General features: G+C 47.7%; 1 protein-coding gene across 3 annotated transcripts; it reads left to right on the top strand.

The window, feature by feature from the left end:
• Positions 1-7,648: 7,648 nt before the first annotated feature.
• On the top strand, positions 7,649-20,592 carry LOC309851085 (transient receptor potential cation channel subfamily V member 1-like). Of its 3 annotated transcripts, XM_082705860.1 has the most exons (5): positions 7,649-7,785; positions 10,531-10,853; positions 12,286-12,413; positions 12,961-13,076; positions 19,685-20,592. In XM_082705860.1, the coding sequence occupies exons 1-5, from the start codon at positions 7,719-7,721 to the stop codon at positions 19,843-19,845; spliced, it is 795 nt and encodes a 264-aa protein (XP_082561986.1). In that variant the 5' UTR covers positions 7,649-7,718; the 3' UTR covers positions 19,846-20,592. The 3 variants fall into 3 exon arrangements, with proteins under 3 accessions (XP_082561986.1, XP_082561987.1, XP_082561985.1); XM_082705861.1 differs by lacking the exons at positions 7,649-7,785; positions 19,685-20,592 and adding an exon at positions 15,601-15,667 and having other exon boundaries at positions 10,195-10,853; XM_082705859.1 differs by lacking the exon at positions 7,649-7,785 and having other exon boundaries at positions 10,202-10,853.
• The last annotated feature ends 1,505 nt before the right edge of the window (positions 20,593-22,097 follow it).

The following is a 22,097-nucleotide window of genomic DNA, read 5'->3' as shown; positions in this document are numbered from 1 at the left end:
TGAGTTTCACTCAAAGGATTAATAATATTCTATCTGGGGCGCCTGGGTGGCTCAGTGGGTTAAGCCGCTGCCTTCGGCTCAGGTCATGATCTCAGGGTCCTGGGTCAGGCTCTCTGCTCGGCAGGGAGCCTGCTTCCTCCTCTCTCTCTGCCTGCCTCTCTGCCTGCTTGTGATCTCTCTCTGTCAAATAAATAAATAAAATCTTTAAAAAAAAATAATATTCTATCTGATGTAAACCCCTTTGCTTGGATCAAAACACTGGTGCCGGCATTATAGGTGGAATGATGACACTTTTTATTGCTATAATCATTTTATGCTTAGTCCTCAGATGCTCACGGAAATCTTTCTGATGACTTAATGGTTCGAGAACTTGCAAAATGGATTTTGCTGCTTCTGCATTAACAAAAAGGGGGAAATGTAACCGTCCCTCAGAATGATAGGCTGCTTAAAATATCACTAATGAGAAATGGTACTGGTCATGCAAGCATGCTTGACGATGACCTTGAGAAAACCTGAACTAGCAGCAGGCCACCAGTGGAGAGGAGGATACATGTCCTTGAAGCCCAGCAGCTCAGGGTGGAACATCGCCTGTTTCCCTTTTCCATTGTCTCCCCTGCCTCATGAAAGCCTGCTGTTAGAATAATCCCTTTCTGTGCACTTGCTCAGCCAAAAATCCAAGCCGCTGGGCCAGGCACAGCCTACTCTGTTTACCTACAAGACTATGGTCGACGTAGGCCTCCCATTCCTTCTGGTTGACCTACAAGACTCATGACTAATGTATAACTTCCTCATTTGTTGGTTGTGATCTTGTATCTAATAAATATGGGACTGAGGAGTTTTGGGGGATGACAATCCTTTCAGCGTGGTCCCTGCTCCCTCCCTCTCCCAGGTGACTTGTTTGTTCCTCATTCTTCTCTCCAGTGCCATCAGGAAGGGGCCCCCAAATGCCTGGCAGAGGGGAGAGATGCACGGAGGGAGGCCTGGTGCTTGTGTGAAGTGGGAGTCACTCAGCGCTCAGGGAGCTGTCACAAAGCTGTCCTGTGCCCTGAGCCACAATCTTTGATGCCAGACCCATACTCTAGGCCAGGAGTGTCTTTACATTGCCCTAGGGCTGTGAAGCAAAAAGATTCCGTGGGGTCCCCAGTGGGAGAGGAGCAGCGCTTCCAATAGACAAGGGTGAGTCTCCCCACTTTGCCCTCCCCAGACCAGTGTTCTCCCAGGCCCATGCCCGAAACGGAAAACCTACTCTCACTCTTCAAGGGTCCGTCCTTCTTGCCCTACCCGCTCTGCTGGGCCACGGGAACCTGGAAACGATGGTGTCGGGCTTCCCATGCCAGCACCCATTCGGCCCCCAACTTTTGCCCACTTGACCCACAGAAGACACTCAGGAGAGCTATGCAGAGAAACTAGAACAGGCTTTAATTAATGAAATTAACACTACCTAAAGGTTCTGCGAAGAACATGGGGAGAAGGGAGGGGAAATCTGTGGGCAGCGGCAGGAGTCCCAGGAGCTGTGGGACTGGAGGCCAAAGGGACACGGATCTCCATGTACTGTCCCAAGGCCCATGCCCCCTGGGATCACAGATGAGGCCTCAAGCCCCCACCTTCCTTCAAACTGCTGGTTCAGGGATTGGGAAGTTTCCCAACGTTGGCTGGCAGGCTGGGAGCCCGGTTTTGCTCCAGGACCAGGCTTGATTTGTGTCTCCCATTCCACACTAGTCTTGCACCGGTGTCATCTAGAAGGAAGTGCAACACCGGCTACTTTTCCAGGAAGATATTGGCTCAGCCGAGCCTCTGCCTCTTGGGCTCCAAGGAAGCGGGCTGTGATTTGGAGGAAAATGGCTTGTTGCCCGGTGCAGATCTTTTGCGTCCTCTCCGGTGCTGGGCAGGGAATGAGGGGTTCGTTGTGGCAAGGCTGCTCTTTGGGGCCCTGCTCGTTCCTGCTGTAATGCTCAGAGCTCCAAACCTGGAGCACAGATCTGCAACTACATCTCCTCTCCCCAAACCTGGGGGTGCTGCGGTAAGCCCCATGCTGATGGGGGCCAGCATTGTGTTGCCAGCTTGGGGGCCGGGCTGCTGGCTGTTGGGCCCAGCATGGGACACGGCGCCCGGCACCTGGGGGGCAGTTGCCAAGCCAGAGGCAGAGGCAGTGGGCTGTGATGTGGACGAAAATGCTTTGTTGCAGGGTGCAGCTCTTTTGCACCTAATGAATCGCTGGGCAGGGAATGAGGGGGTCTTGGTGGCAAGGCTGGTCTGGGCTTTGCTGACCAGAAAGGTGGGGCCACTAGAAAGAGAGGCCAGGACGCCCCCATCCCCGCAGGCGGCCTTGCTGGCAGAGCTAATGCCATCTGATCTGAACCTCTTCCTGCTCTGGTGCCTGGGGATGTGACTGAAGCTAGGGGCACTCGGGGCTCCCGACACAGGCTGGTTCGTCGTGCCGGCTCCAGCGGTCCCCGACAGGGTGCTCTGGCGTGGGTGGCCCCCTGTGTTTGGGCCCAGGCTTGCCCTGGAGCCCTGTGAGCCGCTTGGGGCCCTGCTCGTTCCTGCTGTAATGCTCAGAGCCCCAAACCTGGAGCACAGATCTGGGACACCATCACCTCTCCCAAAACCTGGGGGTGCTGCGGAAAACCCCATGCTGATGAGGACCAGCATTGTGCTGCCCCCTGGGGGGCGGGGCTGCTGGCTAATGCGCCCAGGATGGGACACAGCGCCAGGCACCTGGGGGGCTGCTGTCAAGCCAGGGGCAGCGGCTGCGCCAGGGGCGAGTACAGCAGGGGAGGTAGCCGAACCTGGCTGGGCACTGGCACGGGTGCCCCGGGAGGCAGATGCGGGTAAGGGAACCACATAAACTGCCTGAGTGCCACTGCCCAAGGTCAGCTGGACTACTGCTGTGCTCAGGGCCTGGAGTGGGACTGGAGCCTGAGCTGCCGGCTGTCCATGGGGGGGAGAGCTGTGAAGGGGGCTGGCTCCGGGCCACTGCCCACCAACAGCCCCGAATGGGGCCTGGGCAGTGGATCCCGGGTTGCCGCTCCCCCCAGGCAGCGCAGGCAGCCCTGTGGGGACTGTGACTGAGACCATGTTGTCCCCGGGCTGCATCAAGAGGGCCTGGGTAGATGCAACGTTGCTCCCACTGCAGCCAGGGTGAGACCCCAAGAGGAGAGGCTGGGAAGAACCTGAGGAAGAACCGGAGGTGACCTGGGAGTCAGAGGCTGGCAGGGGAGCAGCCACTGCAGCAGGCAGGGCCAAGGCACTGGATGGGCAAGTTGGGCTACAGCTGCAGGTGGCCTCTGTGTCCCCTCGAAGAGCATCTTGAATGCGCTGGAGAGCAGCTGTCTTTTCCCGGTCAAGGTCCTCAGCAGTCACTTGAAACCCCGGCTGAGGGGGTGACGGCAGCCTCAGAGGCTTCCCTCGCCTGTGTGGCAGCAGACTAACCTTGCGTTTTCCGGGCCTGGAACAGTCAGCTGGGGATGAGCAGTTCCTCGGCGTTGTTTTCTGCCTGGTGGTATCGGCATCCTTTTCCGGCTGGTTCTTCTGGCGAAGTGCAGGCACTCCGGCAGGACACAAGGGGCTCTTTTGGCTGACTTTTTTGGGGGACCTCGGGGGCCACGCAGCCTGACTTGTGGCCAGACCCCTCCTCCTCTGCACCGGGTAGCAGCCCATGGTGGAACTGTAAGAACTGGTGATGGCATTTCGAGTGGGGCAGGAGCTCCTATGGGAGCTGGGGGACTTCTTACTGTATGGGTCTTCTGAGCTCTCTTCCTGGGGGACGGCTCTCAGCAGAGGCCCAGGCCTGGGCACAAAGGAAGAGAGGCCTCCGTGGACCCCCAGGGGACTAAATGCCCTCTGTGGGGTCCCAGTGCCTTGAGGGCCCTTTCTGTGAGGACCCTGGGCCTGGGCCAACCCTTTGCCGCTCCGACTGGGGCCTCTGCCCACCCGCTCCGCTGTGGAGACATCATGGACATTACTGGGTGCCGAGGGCCGCAGCCCGGTGACGAACCGCCTCTGCAGCACACAGGGGGTGACCGTGTCCACGATGGACTCGCAGTTGCAGCGGCAGGACACCTGCGATCCAGGAGCTGACAGCATCGCCTTCAGCCGGTAGCCCCACCTGCAGAAGGTGGTGAGGAGTCCCAGGAAAAGAAGGCGCAGGGTCTCCAGGGTCCTGGAGAAAGCTGCTAGGAGTGAGCATGGTTGCCGGCTCGTGGAGGACCGCCTGCGACTGGACCCCGGGGCGTGGACTGCCGGTCGAGCCCTGGGCACCAAGAGTTGTCTGTGGCCACAGGGAGCCAGGTGGGGGCCCTGCAGAGCCCGGGGATGGGGGGAGGGGCACGGCCTGCTCAAGGAGGTTCCCATAGAGCAGTCAGGTAAGGCTAGACACTGAGGATAGCGAACTAGGCTCGCAGCGCTCTCCTTCAGCTGCCAAGTCGCAGCCGAAGGCCTAGAGCACAATGTGGGGCCTGTTGCCAGGACACAGCTCTAGAACCTGGAGCCTGAGGAGTGAGCGCGCGTGCAGGAACCCCTGTGCACTCACACAGCTTCTGTTGGGTCATCACCCGGGTCATGAATCAGGCCTGCAGAGGTGCTGTGGAGGGGTCCACTCCCTCGTTCCCCACACTTGGGGGGTTCACAGATCTCTTGGGCTTGAAGGCTGAACTGAGGAAGAGAAATGGGGGCACAGTGGGTGCCAGCCATCTCCCCTGGCTACTTCTGGGTGGGAACAAGGGAGACTTTACTTTTCATTGTACATCCTCTAGACCATATTTTGTTTTTAAGATTTAATTTTAAAATTAAATGTGGGTCTCCTTTGTCCCATCAAAGCATTTCTCAAGGCATTGAGCCCAACGTGGGACTCAGACTTACAACTCTGAGACCCAGTCACAGGTTCCTCTGCCGAGCCAGCCAGGCGCCCCAGAAGATAAACTTTCATGAGGGAAACATTTTTTTGAAAAGACTCTTTCCTACTATCTTGTCTCCCGGCTACCCTGATCGCAAGAGGCCCCATGGAGCCCAGCAGCACAATAAGAAATGTTGTATCACATCGTATCAGACCTCAAAGCTAACTATGCAGTCATTCCTTCCATCATTTCCCAAAAGTTCCATTCATTTCTGTGCAAACTTGGAATTCTCCTGAAGATAGGCAAGCATTCTCCTAGAGCAGTAGATGTACGGCTCTTGCGTTTCGAAATCCCCCAGTGTCCCTGCCTTCCACCCAGGGCTTCAGGGTTGCCATGAGCCCACCCACCCAAGGCAGGGGGTGTCCTTTCACGGACTCCTCAGCTGAGGCCGGTCACAGCAGGACGGAGCCCGCCCCACTGCTGAGGTCCACCTGTGGCAGCTGTGCGCTTGGCCTGAGGCCCCTCTGCGGGCCACATACTGTCCATGCCTAGAGCGGTCCTGTGGGAGGACTGGAAACTTGTTCACCATCTGTGGATACTCGGTAAGGTCCTTGCAAAGTGATAGCTCAGCTCCCTTGTGAGAGCAGGGGAATCTACAGTTCCCGGTATTGAAATCTAGGATTTTCCTTACCAATATTTCAGTACTTCTGAAATCTCACAGAAGTGGAAAAGGCAGGATCTAAAGTTTAAACATACACAGCATGCCTCCTATGATACAGACCAACAGAGATTACTGCTCATGTCCGCTGAAAGTTGTGCAAGTAGTTAAAAGCTAGCAAAGGCAGACACAAAGCAATTTTATATCAGTACTAGAGGACATGTGAATCATTTGATATATTAGACAGCACAGTGCAGAGTAATGAGGAAATGAGCTATTGCTACATTTCACTAACATGACCTTGATTGAACAAGCTGGAAATAAAAAAGGACCTAACGTGTTTTTGCATCACTGTTGTAGCTTTGATTCCTCCTGTTTGTTTCCTAACTTTGCATTCACCTACATTCTGGCACAATAGCAAATAACATTGGTGGAAACAGACGTTATTGCCCCTTAGCTAATTTTAAAGGAAACACTTTTTTGTAATTACTCCGTTTAAAGAGACGCGGGCTCCTGGGTGGCTCAGTCTTTTAAACACCTGACTTGGACTCAGGTCAGGATCTCAGTGTCTTGGGCTAGAGCCCCAGTCATAAGGCTCCCTGCCTGACATGGAGTATGCCTCTCTGTCTCCCTGTACACCTCCCCCCTTCTCATGCATGCTCTCTCAGTCTTTCTCTCTCAAATAAATAAAATCTAAAAAAAAAAAAAAAAAAAAAAAAAGAAGAAGAAAAGAAACATGAATGACCTTTTTCCTATGGGTCAGTCTATTCCTTCCTATTCAGGAATCTTAAAATGTTTAAGATGTGTTCATAACTACCTCACATTACATTTGAGAGAACAGCTTTATTTTTGCACATTAAATGCTAATTAGTAAATGTCCAGTTGTTGCCTGCAGTTGGGTGAAGAAGCCATATTCCTGGTGGCAATTGTCAATTGTGATGACTAGTTGAGACACATTTTGATCACTTCCCTTTCAAATATCATTCTGTCTGAACACTACATGTATTTTTGTGAACGCAGAATTTAGTAAATAATGCGATATACATGGAGAAAATAAGCTTAAAATTGGTAATTTCAGTAAGATATTCATTCTGTATTCTTATTTATAGGATTCAATTAATTATATGATCCAATTTTATTTATATGATTCAATTCACTGGATCTTTAGTAAAATTAATTTTGAGTGGGTTTTTGGTTATTTTTTCCACCCTGGTTTGAATAATTAGCCATGTCCTCTGATATCTCATTGCTGAGAAATATCATGGTAAAAACAAAAGGCTTGGTGTGTTCCTTAAAGATGTGTGGACCTGCTGCAGGTCCTGGAGTTACGTTAATCCAGCAAATGCACAAGAACCAAAGAGGCAAGAAAGCCTGCAGCTGCTTTCCAGTCCCAGATCAAGGAACACAGTCTAGTGACTAGTGTGTGTGTGTGGTTTTTTTAAGGTGAAAATTGAGGTTTTATTTTGTTTTTTTTTTTTTTAATTATTTATTTTCAGAAAACCAGTATTCATTACACTGGTTCATTATACTGACTCAGCGCGTCTAGGGACGCACAGCGCGGCGACCAGCCCGGTGGCGCCTTCCAGGGTGGTTCCGGCCCGCCCCCCACGCCCGAGAGCCTGGGCTCACGCGGTGCGCCCGCCGGCCGCCACCTCCCGCCGCCCGCCCTGGACGGTTCTCTCTCGGTTCCCGTCGGGCGTCTGCTCTGCCCCTGCCGTTCATCCGCTCCGTGTCTCTCCCCTCCGGGCCCCGCCCCCCCGCCCAGGCCTCGGGCCCGGGTTCGGCTCCTCGCCTTCCCCGCCCCTGCTCTCGCCCCCCCCCCGCTTCGCGCGCCCTGCCTGCCCGCGCCCCGCTTCCCGCTGCAGCCCCCTCGCCCTCTGTGGCGAGAGGGGCCTGGGTTCGCGGGTGCGGGGAGGGACGCGGTTGTGGGGAAAAGCGAGCTCCGGGGTGCTTGGGAAGGGAGAGGGGTCCGGTCAGTCCCCGGGCGGCTCTGGCGCGGGGAAAGGGATGGGGAGAGGGCGGTGTCGGGTGTCGGCCTCGGGGGCCAGTGGCGGCGCCCGGCGGGACTGGGGGGGCCTCCTCAGTCACGGGCCTGCAGGGTCGGGGTTTCCGCGCCCGGCTGGTTGGCCGCGGACGCAATCAGCGTCGAGGCGGGGTGGCCTGACCCCTCCCTTGGCCTCGCCTGGGACTGGACTTGGTTCTGACAAGCCTGCTCTCTCCTGCAGATGATCCTGAGAGACCTGTGTCGCTTCATGTTTGTCTACCTTGTTTTCTTGTTCGGGTTTTCCACAGGTAATGGGCTTGCTCAGGGCTGGTGGTGGGCAGAGAACCTGCTCACCTCAGCTTCCGAGGACTCTGCAGGGGCAGGGTGGGGAGAGGCCCACTGGGGTATGTGTCTGTAGCTGAGAGAGTTGGAAAATAAAGAACACAAGAAATGAGCAGGTGAACATGGAAATGTAATTAATAAAACATTGTAAGCAATTTTAGAGGTATAGCTGCATTTGGCTTCAATTTTTTTTTTACATTTTTACTTTTAATTTTTAAATTAATTAATTAAATTAATTAATTCAGTATGAGAGAGAGAAAGAAAGAGAGAAAGCAGGAGAGGAGCTTAGGGAGTGGGGGAGAGAGAATCTTAATCAGCCTCCATCCCCAGGGCAGAGCCTGTCCACACAACCCTGAGATCATGACTTGAGCTAAAATCAGGAATTGGCACTTAACTGACTAAGCCACCCAGGTGCCCCTTTTTAAATTTTAATTTTGACATTATTTAGGAATTTCAGAAAACTTGTAAGAATAATGTAAATAACTTTACTTATTACCCCGAATCCCCAAATTTTACCACATTTAAAAATCACATTCTGCTACACACACACACACGCACACACACACACACACACACGTGCATGCACACCACCACCACCACCATACTAAAAAAAATAGTAAGGTGCAGACACGATCAGCCCTTTACCACTGGATAAAGTCTGCATTTCCTAAAAACAAGAATATTTTTCTTACATAAAACAGTGTATAATGATCAAAATAAGGAAATAAAACACTGATACAGTGCTTCTAGCTAATCTACCAGCCTTATTCAGATTTCACCAATTGTCCTAATAATGTCCTTTACAGAAATGAAAATCCCAGATCATGTAGTTGTCAAGTCTCTTTAGTTTCTTTAATCTGGAGTGATTCCTCAGTCTTTCCTTGTCTTGTAACCTTAGCATTTTTAATGAATAAAGGCTGGTTTTTACAATGTCTCTCAGTTTGGGTTTGTTTGATGTTTCCTCACAGTTAGATTCAGGTATGTATTTTTTTAAATCAGAATATCAAGGAAGTAATATGTGCCTTCCTCAGTCCATTGTATCAGGAGTCCCACAATGTTCGTTTAGCCCATTTCTAGTGATGTTAACTTTAATTACTTGGTTTTGATGGGTCTGCTAGATTACTGTCAAGTAATTATCTTTCGTTTTGGAAAGAGTCAATAAGTAATTTGTGAGGAGTCCATAAGTGAAAGAGTCAATAAGTAATTTGTGAGGAGATGCTTTGAGACTAGGTAAATATCCTGTTTCTCATCAAACTTAAAACAGATGATTCTCACTTGAATCACTTAATCCTAATAGTTGCCAGATGATGATTTTTTAACTCTGTCATTCCTCCTACATTTATTAGCTGGCGTTCTATTGTAGGGAGGAGCTTTCCATTCTCCTGCATTCATTTATTATTTACATCATCGTGGCCTCACAGATTCTCTTCTGTTTTTTCTTTTTCTTTTTTTTTTTGTTTCTTTTTCATGGATTCTCACTTTGTTAAATGGGTCATAATCTTAACTATTACCATCTATCTTGATGCTGAGATTGTCTGAGCAATCGTCTTTGGGAGCCTCTCCAAGCTGGTTCCTGAGCTCTTGACACATCTACAGCATTTCTGGGCACCTGGTTCTGCTTTGATCCTCATCTGAGTCCTGCATTTACATGGCTCACATGCACACTGTCCCCTGTCCCCATCCCAGAGCCTGTTTTGGAATCTCTGTCTCAGAGTTATGGACAGTTTTGCCTGGGAGCTTTGACTGATAGGGATGGGTGTGGGCTCCAGCACCTGGACTGAAGGCCCTGGTCTGTCGGTACCCATGGGAAGGGATTTGGCCAAGTGGGTTCATGGCTACCAGCTATGCAGGAACCATGGGGCACAACTGTTATGAAAGCTGTCAGACTCCAGATTATTTTTCCCAAAGAAAGGTGTAGTGTGCTGCAAGAGGCTATTCTGCTCTGAGCTGCTTAGTCCCTATCATTCTGGAATGAGTTAGCTCTGGGTCACAGACTAAGGTACACAGGCAGACAGAGTGTGATTGAGAAGCTGGGTGTGGATTCAGAACTGATATGTAAAGTCAGGCAGGTTGTGTGCTGCACAAAGGTGACTATATTCACATTGTATATATAGATTTGCATATTTAACAGTTTTTTTTCCCTAGAAGATGATGATAAAACTCTTAGTGTAACAAAACAGTATACAGTTGACCCTTGGACAACAGGGGGATTAGGAACACCAACTCCCTGCACAGCTAAAAAATCTGCAAATAACTTTGGACTCTCCCAAAACTTTAATAATAGCCGACTGCTGATTGAAAGTCTTACCAATAACATAAACAGTTGATTAACACATATTTCATATGTTATATATATATGTTCATAACATGCTGTATTCTTATAATAAAGTAAGCTAGAGAAAAGAAAAAGTTATTAATAAAATCATACAGAAAATACATTTACAGTACTATACTGTATTTATTGAGAAAAATCTGTGTATAAGTAGACTCATGAAGTTCCAATCCATGCTGTTCAAGCATCAGCTATACTACAACAGTTGGCTGATAGTTCTGAAGAAACAGGTGGTTTTCTGTGTTTAAGTTCATAAAGAAGTGTTCCATGGTCAAGCAGCATTCCTGCTGCAGACCCATCCTGGGATATGGGGTGTGTCTGTTGGTGGTTCTGTCTTGGCTTGCATTCAGCTGCACCTGTCCCTCCCCGTTTCCTGTAGTGGTAGTGACGCTGATTGAGGATGGGAAGAATAACTCTGTGCCAGCTGAGTCCACATTGCACAGGTGGCGAGGGCTAGGCTGCCGGCCTCCTGACAGCTCCTACAACAGCCTTTACTCCACATGTCTGGAGCTTTTCAAGTTCACCATTGGTATGGGTGATCTGGAGTTCACAGAGAACTATGACTTCAAGGCTGTCTTCATCATCTTGTTGCTGGCCTACGTGATTCTCACCTATATTCTTCTGCTGAACATGCTCATCGCCCTCATGGGTGAGACTGTCAACAAGATTGTGCAGGAAAGCAAGAACATCTGGAAGCTACAGGTGGGTCAGTGGGTGGGCTGTGTCCAGCAGGAGGATGTCTGCTGCTTTCTTTGCTGCTTAGCACAGTTAGGTGCTAACCCCTTGCAGGGTTTGGGGAAGGGCAGAGACCCCAGGCAGCCCTGGGGGATCAAGCAAGAGCATCTCCCCCAGTCGACTCCCTGCTGGCCCCTCCTTCTGGGGTTCCCTCCCAAGCATCACCAACTGGTGTTCACAGACACTGTGGTTAGACAGTCCCCAGGGGCAGGAGATGGAGGGCTCAGCCCCAGGGCGTGCCCACCTCACAGAAGCTTGGTCTAGGGTGGGCATCAGAGACCATACTTGGGGGGAACAGCTAGAATGGGGGGGGCTCTAATAGCTGCGTTTTTGAGGCACCTGATCCATATCTACTCTCCTGCCAAATAATAAACTGTCATTCTTATTAAGTAACATTGACTCTATACCAGGTATTGTTCTAAGTGATTTACATGCTTTCATTTAATTCTCACAACAATGCCATCAAGTGGCTACCATTATCGTTCCCATTTTTGGATAAAGGCACTGAGGCATAGAGAAGTTGGGTATGTGTGACCAAGATAACTACAGATCTTCCTCAATTAACAATGGGGTTACCTTCCAACAAACCACCATAATTTAAATATGCATTTAATGCACCCAACCTACTGAACATCATAGCTTAGCCCAGCCTACCTTAAGTGTGCTTAGAGCACTGAACTTCAGCCTACAGTTAGGCAAAATCATCTAACACAAAGCCTATTTTATAATAAAATGTTGGATGTCTCATGAAATTTTTTGACTAATATAATAAAAGTGAGAAGTAGAATGGTTATATGGGTACAGAGTGGTTGTAAGTATACTGGTTGTTGACCCTTGTGATTGCGTGGCTGACTGGGAACTCCCAGCCTCACAAGAAAGGATTATACTATACTTTGCTTGCCTGGGAAAAGATCCACGTCCAAAACTTGAAGTATGGTTTCTGCCAAATACATACTGCTTTTGTATCATTGTGAAGTTGAAAATCATTAAGTTGAACCATTGTAAGTCCGGATCTATCTGTAATAAGTAGCATAGTCAGTATTCGACCCAAGCAGCCCCATCTTGTGGCCCTGCTCTTAACTACTACACTGTCTGCCCCTTTGTGAGCACTTCAGGGAAGAGTCCGGGGCTGGACACTCTACCTCACTTATGGGAGGCCCTGCCCTGACTGGACCTGGCAGGCAGCAGCTGTCCCTGGGCAGGTCTGGGCTGGAGGGGCTGAGCTTGGAGTGTGCACCTGCCAAGCTACAAAAACAAGCTTGACGTAGAAGACACTAGAGGTCCCGTTCAGGGGCACTGGGACTGGGACTGGAGAGGCTGATCTTGGAAGCCCCACTGACAGCCAGGGGAAGCCCCGGGATAAGCCCTTTGCCCCTCTGTTGTCTGTGTCTTCTCACAGAGAGCTATCACCATCCTGGACACAGAGAAGAGCTTCCTTAAATGCATGAGGAAGGCCTTCCACTCAGACAAGCTGTTGCAAGTGGGGTACACACCTGATGGCAAGGATGACTACAGGTGGTGTTTCAGGTAATGCCCAGGCAGGAAATCAAACTTAGGGAGTTCAGGGGCTTAGCTATAGATATCAGGGATCTACCCAGAGCCAGCTATGGGTACAGAGGACATTTTGGGGCTTTGTGGGCATAAGGGACTCATCTGGAGCCAGCTGTGGATACAGAAACCTGCCTCAGGGCTTCCTGGGACCAGCCATGAACATAGGGGACTCTCCCAAAGCCAGCTATTGGTAGGTATATGGGCTACCCCAAGGCTCAGCTGTGGGCATTAGGAGACCTACAGGAAAATTAAGTGTCGAAAGGGGTCATCCACTGATCAAGGTCAGAAGCAGGAATCCAGAATTTAAAGTCCCTGGGCCTCATGATGTGGTCAGAGAACAGAGCTTTGGGGGTGGTATCCAAAAAGCAGGCCCCTCTTAGCCCTCCTGCCTACCAGCTATGTCTCCCCATCCTGGTCTATGGGCTTCTTGGGATTGGCCTGTGGTACTAAGCCCTCAACCTGGGAAGCTAGGCATGGCTTTTAGGCCATAAGCTCCTAGCTCCCTTGTCTCCTTGCCCTACAGGGTGGATGAGGTCAACTGGACCACCTGGAACACCAATTTAGGTATCATCAATGAAGACCCAGGCAACTGTGAGGGCATCAAGCGCACCCTGAGCTTCTCCCTGTGGTCAGGCAGAGGTGAGGCATGAGGGAAGTATGCTGTGACATGGAGGGAGCCTGATGTTGGGCAAGTGAAGCCTTGGGGTTCCTTGCTCCTTGAAGGCCTTCTTCACCCCACAGCCTGGATTCTGGAACAGCACCAAGGGTCAAGCACCTGCATATGCTCTGTCACAGGCACTCTTTTGTACTCTCACGCATTCCCGCACAGCTGACTGTGCCACATGGCCATGTTCACCAGCTCTGCCAGTACCCTGCCCCAGGCATCTGTCCTCAAGTGCCTCAGTGGAAGCAGTTGATCCCACATACAGCCATCTGGGACAGCTGGCCTTGTGGGCTGCCCTGTCTCCTCTTCTCAATCCTCACACCCAGTGTCTATGTTCAGCTGTGTGACTCTTAGGGACACAAGCAGGTACAGGCAAAAACTCACCTTGCATGAACACAACCAGGCAGGCAGAGGAAGAATGGGAAGACTAAAGGGTATATATACCTTGAGCAGAAATGCTCTGCAGAAAGTCACTACCAGGAAAAAAAAAAGTCCTTTTAACAGTTAATGGTAAACATTTAATAGTACTTGTTAAATTATAGGTCTAATTGAGGACATTTATTTAAAAATGAAGCAAATGTGGTTTGTACTGAACAGATTTTGAGTTATAATTGTGCACTAATTCTTCATTTTTAGCTTTTAGAAAATTGTGGTAAAATATGTGTAATACAAAAGTTGCCATTTTAAACCATTTTAAAGTGTATAATTCATGGGTGTTAATTGTGTCCACAGTGTAATAAAACCTTCACCGCTTTCTATTTCCAGAGCATTTTCATTATTTCAAACAGGAACTCTGTACCTATTGAATGATACAGATTTCCTGTTTGAAATAATGAAAATGTTCTGGAAATAGAAAGCTATTTCTACCTATTGAATGATTACTCCTATTTCTTCCTTCCCCCACCCCCTGGTAACCTCTGTTCTGCTTTCTGTCTCTGTCTCTTTGTCTCTGTCTCTGTCTCTGTCTCTTTTGCCTAGGGTAGGTACCTGGTATAAGTGGAACACACCTTTTGTTTCTAGGTCAATAATATCCCATGTAGGTATATACCACATTTTATTTACCCATTCATCTTTTCAATCAACATAAGGACTGTGTCCACTTTTTGGCTATTGTGACCATTGGTGGACATAATTCTGTTTGACTTCTGGCTTTCAGGTGTTTAATTAATTAATTAATTAATTAATAGAGAGGCAGAAAGGGGGTGTGGGGAAGAGGAAGAGAGAAAATCTTTTTTTTTTTTTTCAGGCTTCTCATGAATTTTTTTAGTCTATTCTGTACAAAAGTATGGCTTATAGTTTATTGCTGAAATGTAGGAACATGAAGATTCCCAGTCCATAGTTTTAAACCTAACAAGTATGAGAGAGAGAATCTTAAGCAGACTCCACACCCAGTGTGGATGTGGGGCTCAGTCTCATGACTCTGAGGTCAAGACCTGAGCTGAAATCAAGAGTCAGATGCTTCAGTTCTTTGGATAGAAATGAAACTGCTGGATCCTATGGTAATTCTGTGTTTAACTTTTTTAAGGAACTGCCAGAATGTTTTCTAAAGTGGCTGCGTTTCTGTACATTCCCACCAGCAAAACATGAGGGTTCCACATCCTCACCAACACTTGCTGTTTCGTGGGTTTTTGTTGTGGTGGTGGTGGTTGTAGCGATCCTAATGGATGTGCGGTTGTATCTTATTGTGGTTTTGATTTGCATTTCCCTAATGACTAATTATTTGGATATCTTTCCAAATGCTCATTTGTCATTATAGGTACTCTTTGGAGAAATGGTTATTCAAGCAATCTGCCCATTTAAAAATTTGTTTTGTTGTTGTTGAGTTATAGAAGTTCTTTATACATTTTGGATATTAATCCTTTGTCAGGTATACCATCTGCCAGTGTTTTCTTCGATTCTCTGAGTTGTTCTTTGATATAAAAGTTTTTTTTTTTTTTGATGAAGCCCAGTTTATCTATTCTTTTCTTTTTTACCTATTCTTTTAGTGTAATATGTAAGAAATTATTGCCAAATCCAATGTCTTGAAGATTTTTCCCTATTTTTTTATAAGAGTTCTATAGTTTTAGTTCTCAACCATTTCCATGTTGATTTTTTTTAATTGATTCATGATTTTCTTTTTTGCTATAAACCTTGGACTGTTTCCCAGAGTTGTGACAATATTGGTTCCAAGGTTTCTGTCTGTTTGTTTGTTTGTTTGTTTTTTGATATTTTTGTGGTGGTCTAAGTTTTGGGAACTACCTACTTTACCATTTTGCTGGTAATTCTTGAACAAAGAAATGAACCAGATGTTGACTGTTTGGGGTTTTTCTTTGGTAGGATGGGAGAAAGGGCACTATTTTCAGATCAGTTTGCCTGATAGAATGATACTGCATCTTTCATATTTGATATTGCTTCATAGACTCTTTTTTTATTTTAAAAACTTAAAATCAACTTTATTGAGATATGATTTACATACAGTAAAATGCACGCATTTTAAATGTATAGTTTGGTAAGTTTCAGGAAATATCTACTCAGGGAACCACCACCCACTCAACGTATAGAACATTTCCATCATGCCAGGAAGTACCCTAATGCCTCTTTGTAATCAGTTTTGACCTCCCCATCCCAGGTAACTACTTGTCTAATTTCTATTCCTGTCAATTAGTTTGATATCAGCTTTTGTTTACTTGAAAATGTGAATTTCAGTCTCATGTTTGAAGGATATTTTCACTGGATACAGAATTCTGGGTTAACAAATTTTTTTCCCTATTTTTAAAAAAAATTTCCAACATTAACTTTTTCTCCACTGTCTCTGGCCTCCATTGTTTCTGATGAGAAGTTGCTCATTATTTGCATTCCTGTATGTAATTTGTCTTTTTCTTTTTGGCTGCTTTCAAAATATTCTCTTCATCTTAGGTTTTCAGCAGTTTGAGTAAAACGTGCTTTGATTTGTTTTTTTGGTTTATCCTGTTTAAGATTCACCTGCAATTCTTGGATCTGTACATCAGAGTCTCTACATATATTTTGCTTCATTGTCCCTATCTACTTTGGGGGGGACTCTAATAATATATATTTTATTTTATTTAACTTTATTTATTTGAGAGAGAAAGAGAGAGGGAAGGAGAGAGCAGGGGGAGGGACAAAAGGAGCAAGAGAAAGAGAACCTCAAGCAGACTCCCTGCTGAGTGCAGAGCCTGACACAGGACTCTATCCCAGGACCCCAAGATCATGACATGAGTTGAAATCAAGAGTCGGATGCTCAAGCGTCTGAGCCATCCAGGTGCCCCACACCTGGGTGGTATTTTAATTTTTTAGATTTTATTTATTTATTTGACACACAGAGAGAGATCACAAGTAGGCAGAGAGGCAGGCAGGGAGCCTGATGCAGGGCTCAATCCCAGGACCCTGAGACCATGACCTGAGCTGAAGGCAGAGGCTTAATCTACTGAGCCACCCAGCTATCCCATCCCTACATGTATTTTAGGTAGTTTGATATTGTCCCACAGGTTTCTGAGGCTTTATTTTTACTTGATCTTTTTTTCTATTTCTCAAATTTGAGAATTTTATTGTTCTGTCTTCAAGTTCACTGATCCTATCCTCAGCCATCTGCAAACTATGATTAAGCTCATCCAGTGACTATTATATTTCAAGTATTATGCTATTTGGTTTTCAAGTTTCTATTTTTTTTTTTTTTGAAATGATTTTCATTTCCTTCCTAAGATTCTCTAGCTGGTCTGTCACCAAGATCCTATTTTCCTTTGTTTTTTTTTAATTTTTTTTAAACATATAAACAATAGTTAATTTAAATTCTCTGCCAACTACATCTGGGCCATCTTTTTTAAAAAAATATTTTATTTATTTATTTGACACAGAGAGAGAGAGAGAGAGAGAGATCACAAGTAGGCAGAGCAGCAGGCAGAGAGAGAGGGGGAAGCAGGCTCCCTGCGGAGTAGAGAGCCCGATGTGGGACTCGATCCCAGGACCCTGAGACCATGACCTGAGCTGAAGGCAGTGGCTTAACCCACTGAGCCACCCAGGTGCCCCCATCTGGGCCATCTTGGGGACAGTTTCCATTGACTGTTTTTTCTCCCTCCTTACTGTGAGTCACATTTCCCTGTCTCTTTGCATGTCTAGTAACTTTTAATTGTCAACTGGGCATTGTGGATAATATATTTTAGAGACCCCTGATTAAATTTTTGTTTTAGTTGGCAGTTCAATTATTCAGCGAATCACCCTGAACTTGTGCAGACTTAGTTTTAAACTTTATAATGATAGATCTGTGAAATGCCAAGGTATTTTCCAATTCCATCAAACTTGTGGGACTCAACCTCCAAACTGTTTCCACTGAAGTTCTTGCCAGGACTTGGTTTTAGGCTTTGTTAGGGTGGGTCTTGGGTAGACCTTACTCTAGGGCATGTAGAGTAAGTAGGGCATTTCTGTGTTTTAACTTGATCCTCAGAGTAGAAAAAAGGTATTAAGGAGGTCTCCCCACTGAGTACTGCTCAGCTTCCAGTGTTTCTATCCCACTGTCAGCCCTATAGTGCCTGGTAAGCCTTATGCAGTCTCACATTATACAAGTACACTCCAGCCCCCAGCCCAGAGACTTCTAGACCTCCACCATCACATCTCTCTTTTTCCTCTTCTTCTGTGCCCTGTCTCACAGATTCTAGCTGCTTCAGCTGTCTAAAACCCCAATCTCTTCTTCCTTAGTTCAGAGGTACTGCCATGGTCTGCTTAGACTCCAGCTCACTACACCACAGTCAGAGAAATTGTCCCTATGCAAACCATCAGGGAAATCATGGGGCTCCGTTTGTGGATTTCACTTTTTCTCAGCAACTGCAGTTTTCAGTCTGTATCCTATGCCTGAAAACATTTACTGCAAATATTTTTTCCTGCTTTATGGTTGTTTACAGCAGTGTGGGTAGCTCAGCACTACATACTCCATCAGGGTAGAAGTAGACATCTTTTTTATCAAGAGCTTTCTGCAATCCTGTGATTTTCACACTAGTTTCATTAGAGGCACTTCCTGTGTCATGCCATAGTACTTATTGATTATCTCTACAATTGTTATTGATCTAACTTTACCACAGAGCCATTCAAAGATGATTTTGCCTATAATTTGAGCAGTCTTCCAATATCAATCTTATTGACTTCATGAAACCTCCCATCTTTTAAAGATTTGCTGTTGTACTTTGTGGTTAACTTGCATTGTGTTTGCAAGACATTGTTGGCTGTTTATAACATTGCACATTCACTGTGTATTAACAAAGATATTGTTGAAGTAGCGGGGATATACACATTCTTGTTACTTGGATTGGGGTAGGAGGTGGTTGGAGGTTTCCTGATTTCACATTTATAATGAATTAGTGAATATTTCCTGAGGATTTTGATTTTTTGGTACAACTTTGTAGGAGTGTACACTTTAGTAATGAATAGTCATACAATTCAGATAACAAGGAACTTTCCTACCTACAGAGTGTATATGATTGGGAAGGGGCAAAGGAATACATGATAGAAAGGCCAGGGAGGAAAGCAGTTAATAGCTGAGCTGGGGGGAACACTTGAGAGAGTCTTGGCATCAGGGCTGTGGGAAGTGGGCATGGGGAGCCCTGTGCCTCCTTTCAGGGCTTTTGAGCTAGGGCTGGGCCAAGCAGTCTCTGAGGCTGCATGTTGCCAACACTGATCCAGCCAGAAGATTGTGTCTCAGTGAGACCTGGCCTATACCCCCATGAAGTCCTGCTTCAATGCCTGGGTTCTTATCTAGCAGGTGATGCTTGGGAGCAGGCCAACATCAGCCTGCAGGCTGGGGTAAACACCAAGACCTGGAGAATTTGGCTGGAGTGGTCATGGTGGGCCTAGCTTCCCATGTTCCTGATGCCTTTCACATGAGGTCAGTGTTAGACACCAGCAGAGGAACCTGAATTACGGCCTGAGGGTAGGAGGTATAGAAGGTAGAATCGAGGCTGGTTTTCTAGAGAGATTAGACCCAGGGTGGCCAACCAGAGGGCTTGGCTGTGGGAGGGAAACATGTACAGCTTTCCCTCTTGGTTGTCAGTTTGCCTAGGTGGCTGGGAAGCTGGAGGGGCCTTGGGAGTGACAGCTGGATTCTCTTTAGGAGCTCCCTGTGCACACAGTAGAGCCCCATTTAAGACCTAATGTCACCATGTTTTCTTTGGCATTGTTCCCAATATGCTATGCTCTGGTGGGTCCTGGTCCCCAGATCCTGATTCTCTGGCTGGTTCATCAGCCTACAGCTAACCTGATGTGGAGCCACCATGGGGCTGACCACAGTGTTGCTCTGTGGAGATCTGTCCTCCCTCCCATGTGGGCAGGGAGGAGATGGAGACTGGGAAAGGCAAGCAATAGACTCTGATGAGGTCCCTGCAAGTCAGGGTGAGGGGAAGGAAGAGGATTTAGGATTTTCCAGAGTGGAAGAGGCTCCTTAAGCAGGCAAGGGAAGAGGAAATGGCAGCTATCCCTGTGTCTCAGGAAGGACCAAAATGTCTGGGTCTCCTTTAAGAGAACTACAAGTTGGTAAGGCCAACAAATAAGTGTTTATTTCTGCGTGCTGCATCCAAGGCAGTAATGATGTTTTACCCTTTAGTTTCAGGAAGAAACTGGAAGAACTTTGCCCTGGTTCCCCTTTTAAGAGATGCAAGTACAAGAGAAAGGCCCTCTGCTCAACCAGAGGAAGTTCATCTGAGACACTTTGCAGGGTCCCTCAAGCCAGAAGATGCTGAGGTCTTCAAGGATCCTGTTGCTTGAGGGGAAAAGTGAGGGACCCCTCTAGGGTACTCCTAACACTGTTGGGCCTCAGAATATCTCACTGTGGAGGGAACAACAGGGCCCTCTCAGCAGCCTGGCTTGGCCTGTGCCTGCCCAGGCACTTTCCTCCCCTGCTCTGCACAAGCTACGGGAAGCATTGTTGGGTGCATGGGGAGAGCTAGTCATCCAGCCTCACTGTCCCCAAGGGAGTCTTCCACCAGGAAATTATTTTGCTCTCATATTTTTACTAACTTCGTTAGGTATCATGAATGATGAATCTCGTGTGGACATATGTGATGCCATTGTTTTATTTTATATGACTAGGAGTGAATGTAAATGAGGCCCAGGAAAACACCTCTTGGAACAAAACAAAACATGTCCTTTGATGTAAACTGCTGCAGCTGTTCTCTGTGTTGTGTTTAATACCTCCTCCGAAACAGAGTGGGCTGAGGGGGGTGTCATTTATATCTCAGAGAAGGTGGGGGAAGGCTGGCCCTCTTTCCAGCTCTGCCAGAATCAGGTTTTGCCAGAGTGACTTCCTCGTTCTATGTGATACATCATGGTCCCCCCAAACAGAACTCTTTTGCTGTCCAGATGAAAGTACAGCACGTGTCTTAAAAGCATGTGGCAAGAATTTTTTCATGGTCTTCCATTTGTAACAACTGTAGTCCTACTCCCCCGCAGTGGTCCTACTTCCACCTCCATGCATCCTGTCACTCATCACATAAATAAATAAATAAACAAATATCACATCCAGTGTGAACTTTGTGCCATAGCTAGTTGGCTATGGGGTGTGTGTGTGTGTGTGCGTGTTGCTATTGAGGCTGGGACAGTTAGTAAGGTTACACAGCCAGTAAACAGCATTGCCTGGGTCTGACTCCAAAGCCTGGAACTTAACTGTGGCACAAGGCTATCTGGCAGAGAATAGAATGGGCTAGGGGCATTCCAGTCCCTCCCTGGGGAGCAGAGATGTGAGGGCTTTTTGCTTCCTGTTGTGGGCCTGGCACCCCTCTCTTTTCCTGGAGGCCTTCCTAGGAGATGTCATGTAGATGTCAGATATTTGCAAGTTTCTGCAGATTAGATCAACTTTCAGACTTAACCTGAGCTGGAAGGAATCTTGTGGTTGTTCTTTTCTAAAATGAGTGAGTATAATCTTTTGTGTAAACCCGTGTTCTTTTTTTATTTTTTTAAAGATTTTATTCATTTATTTAACAGAGAGAAAGATCACAAGTAGGCAGAGATTCAGGAAGAGAGAGGGAGAAGCAGGCTCCCCGCTGAGCAGGGACGCCCCCCTCCCGCAATGCGGGGCTCTATCCCAGGACTATGAGATCATGACCTGAGCCGAAGGCAGAGGCTTTGACCCACTGAGCCACCCAAGGGCCCCTAAACCCATGTTCTTTAAAGAAGGACACACATGTAATTAGCCCATTCTTTTCTCTTTTGTATCTGTCATTGTCTCTTTAGCTTCCTTTGTCCCCATGTCCCTCCCTCCAACACGTGGAGGCAGGAGGAGCCACAAACCAGAATCCCAGGTGGGGAGGCTGCTCAGCTCTCCTAGCCTGGGGTGAGCTGTGACCTGCCAGGACGCAGACAGCCTCTCTTGACCACAGTCTGGGGGGATCTGCTCAGGCCTGAGAGTGTTGATGGAGATCTGCCTGGCTCCCAGGCTTCCCTCCTTGTTCACTGCACTACGTGGAGTGTTTCCTGGGGCAGATCAAGGTGTTGGCCCATCCCTGCATGCACTCGTCCCACAGAGACCACTTCTCTTACTCCTCCTTCTTGAAGGGAGAGCTTGTGCACCTGCCACCAGGGTCTGATATCTGCAAGGCCTGGGAGGTGTGGGGAGGAGGTAAGGGTGCTCTCGACTCCTGTCTAGTACGTACTTTGGGGGTGTTTTATAGTCCAGGGCAGAAGGTCTGGTGAGATGGGGGCCATGTAGGGTATGCTGGCAGATGTGTAGGGGCTGCCTAAAATTTGGGCCTCTGGGAAGCAGGCTTGGGGCAGGAAAGTGTAGAAGCTGCCCTTTCCCTCTCCCTGCCACATCCCTTCCAGGCCCCAGGCTGCATCTGCCCTTGACATTTTGCTTCCCCAAAACAGCCCATTTAGATGGTTCCTCCTGTCACTGTTGTCTTTTAATTTAAACTCCTGTTTTCTGCATGGTCACAGAAGGAGCTGAGGTCACGGAGGAAGGGTGGGCACAGCAGGGCCCATGGCTGCTCCAGGGAAAGAGGAGCTGGACGCTGGAGGCCAGT

Source organism: Mustela nivalis (assembly GCF_964662115.1).
Source record: "Mustela nivalis genome assembly, chromosome: 17".
In the NCBI taxonomy this organism is placed as follows: domain Eukaryota; kingdom Metazoa; phylum Chordata; class Mammalia; order Carnivora; family Mustelidae; genus Mustela; species Mustela nivalis.
The sequence above is the reverse complement of the archived record's forward strand: the minus strand, read 5'-3'. Positions and strand labels throughout refer to the sequence as shown.

Excerpts from the sequence above, each read along its gene's own strand:
- LOC309851085 (XM_082705859.1), top strand. The coding sequence starts at position 10,419 with ATGGTCAAGCAGCATTCCTGCTGCAGACCCATCCTGGGATATGGGGTG. Across the intron at positions 10,854-12,285 it reads AGAACATCTGGAAGCTACAG|AGAGCTATCACCATCCTGGA; the intron begins GTGGGTCAGTGG and ends GTCTTCTCACAG. Across the intron at positions 13,077-19,684 it reads CTCCCTGTGGTCAGGCAGAG|TTTCAGGAAGAAACTGGAAG; the intron begins GTGAGGCATGAG and ends TTTACCCTTTAG.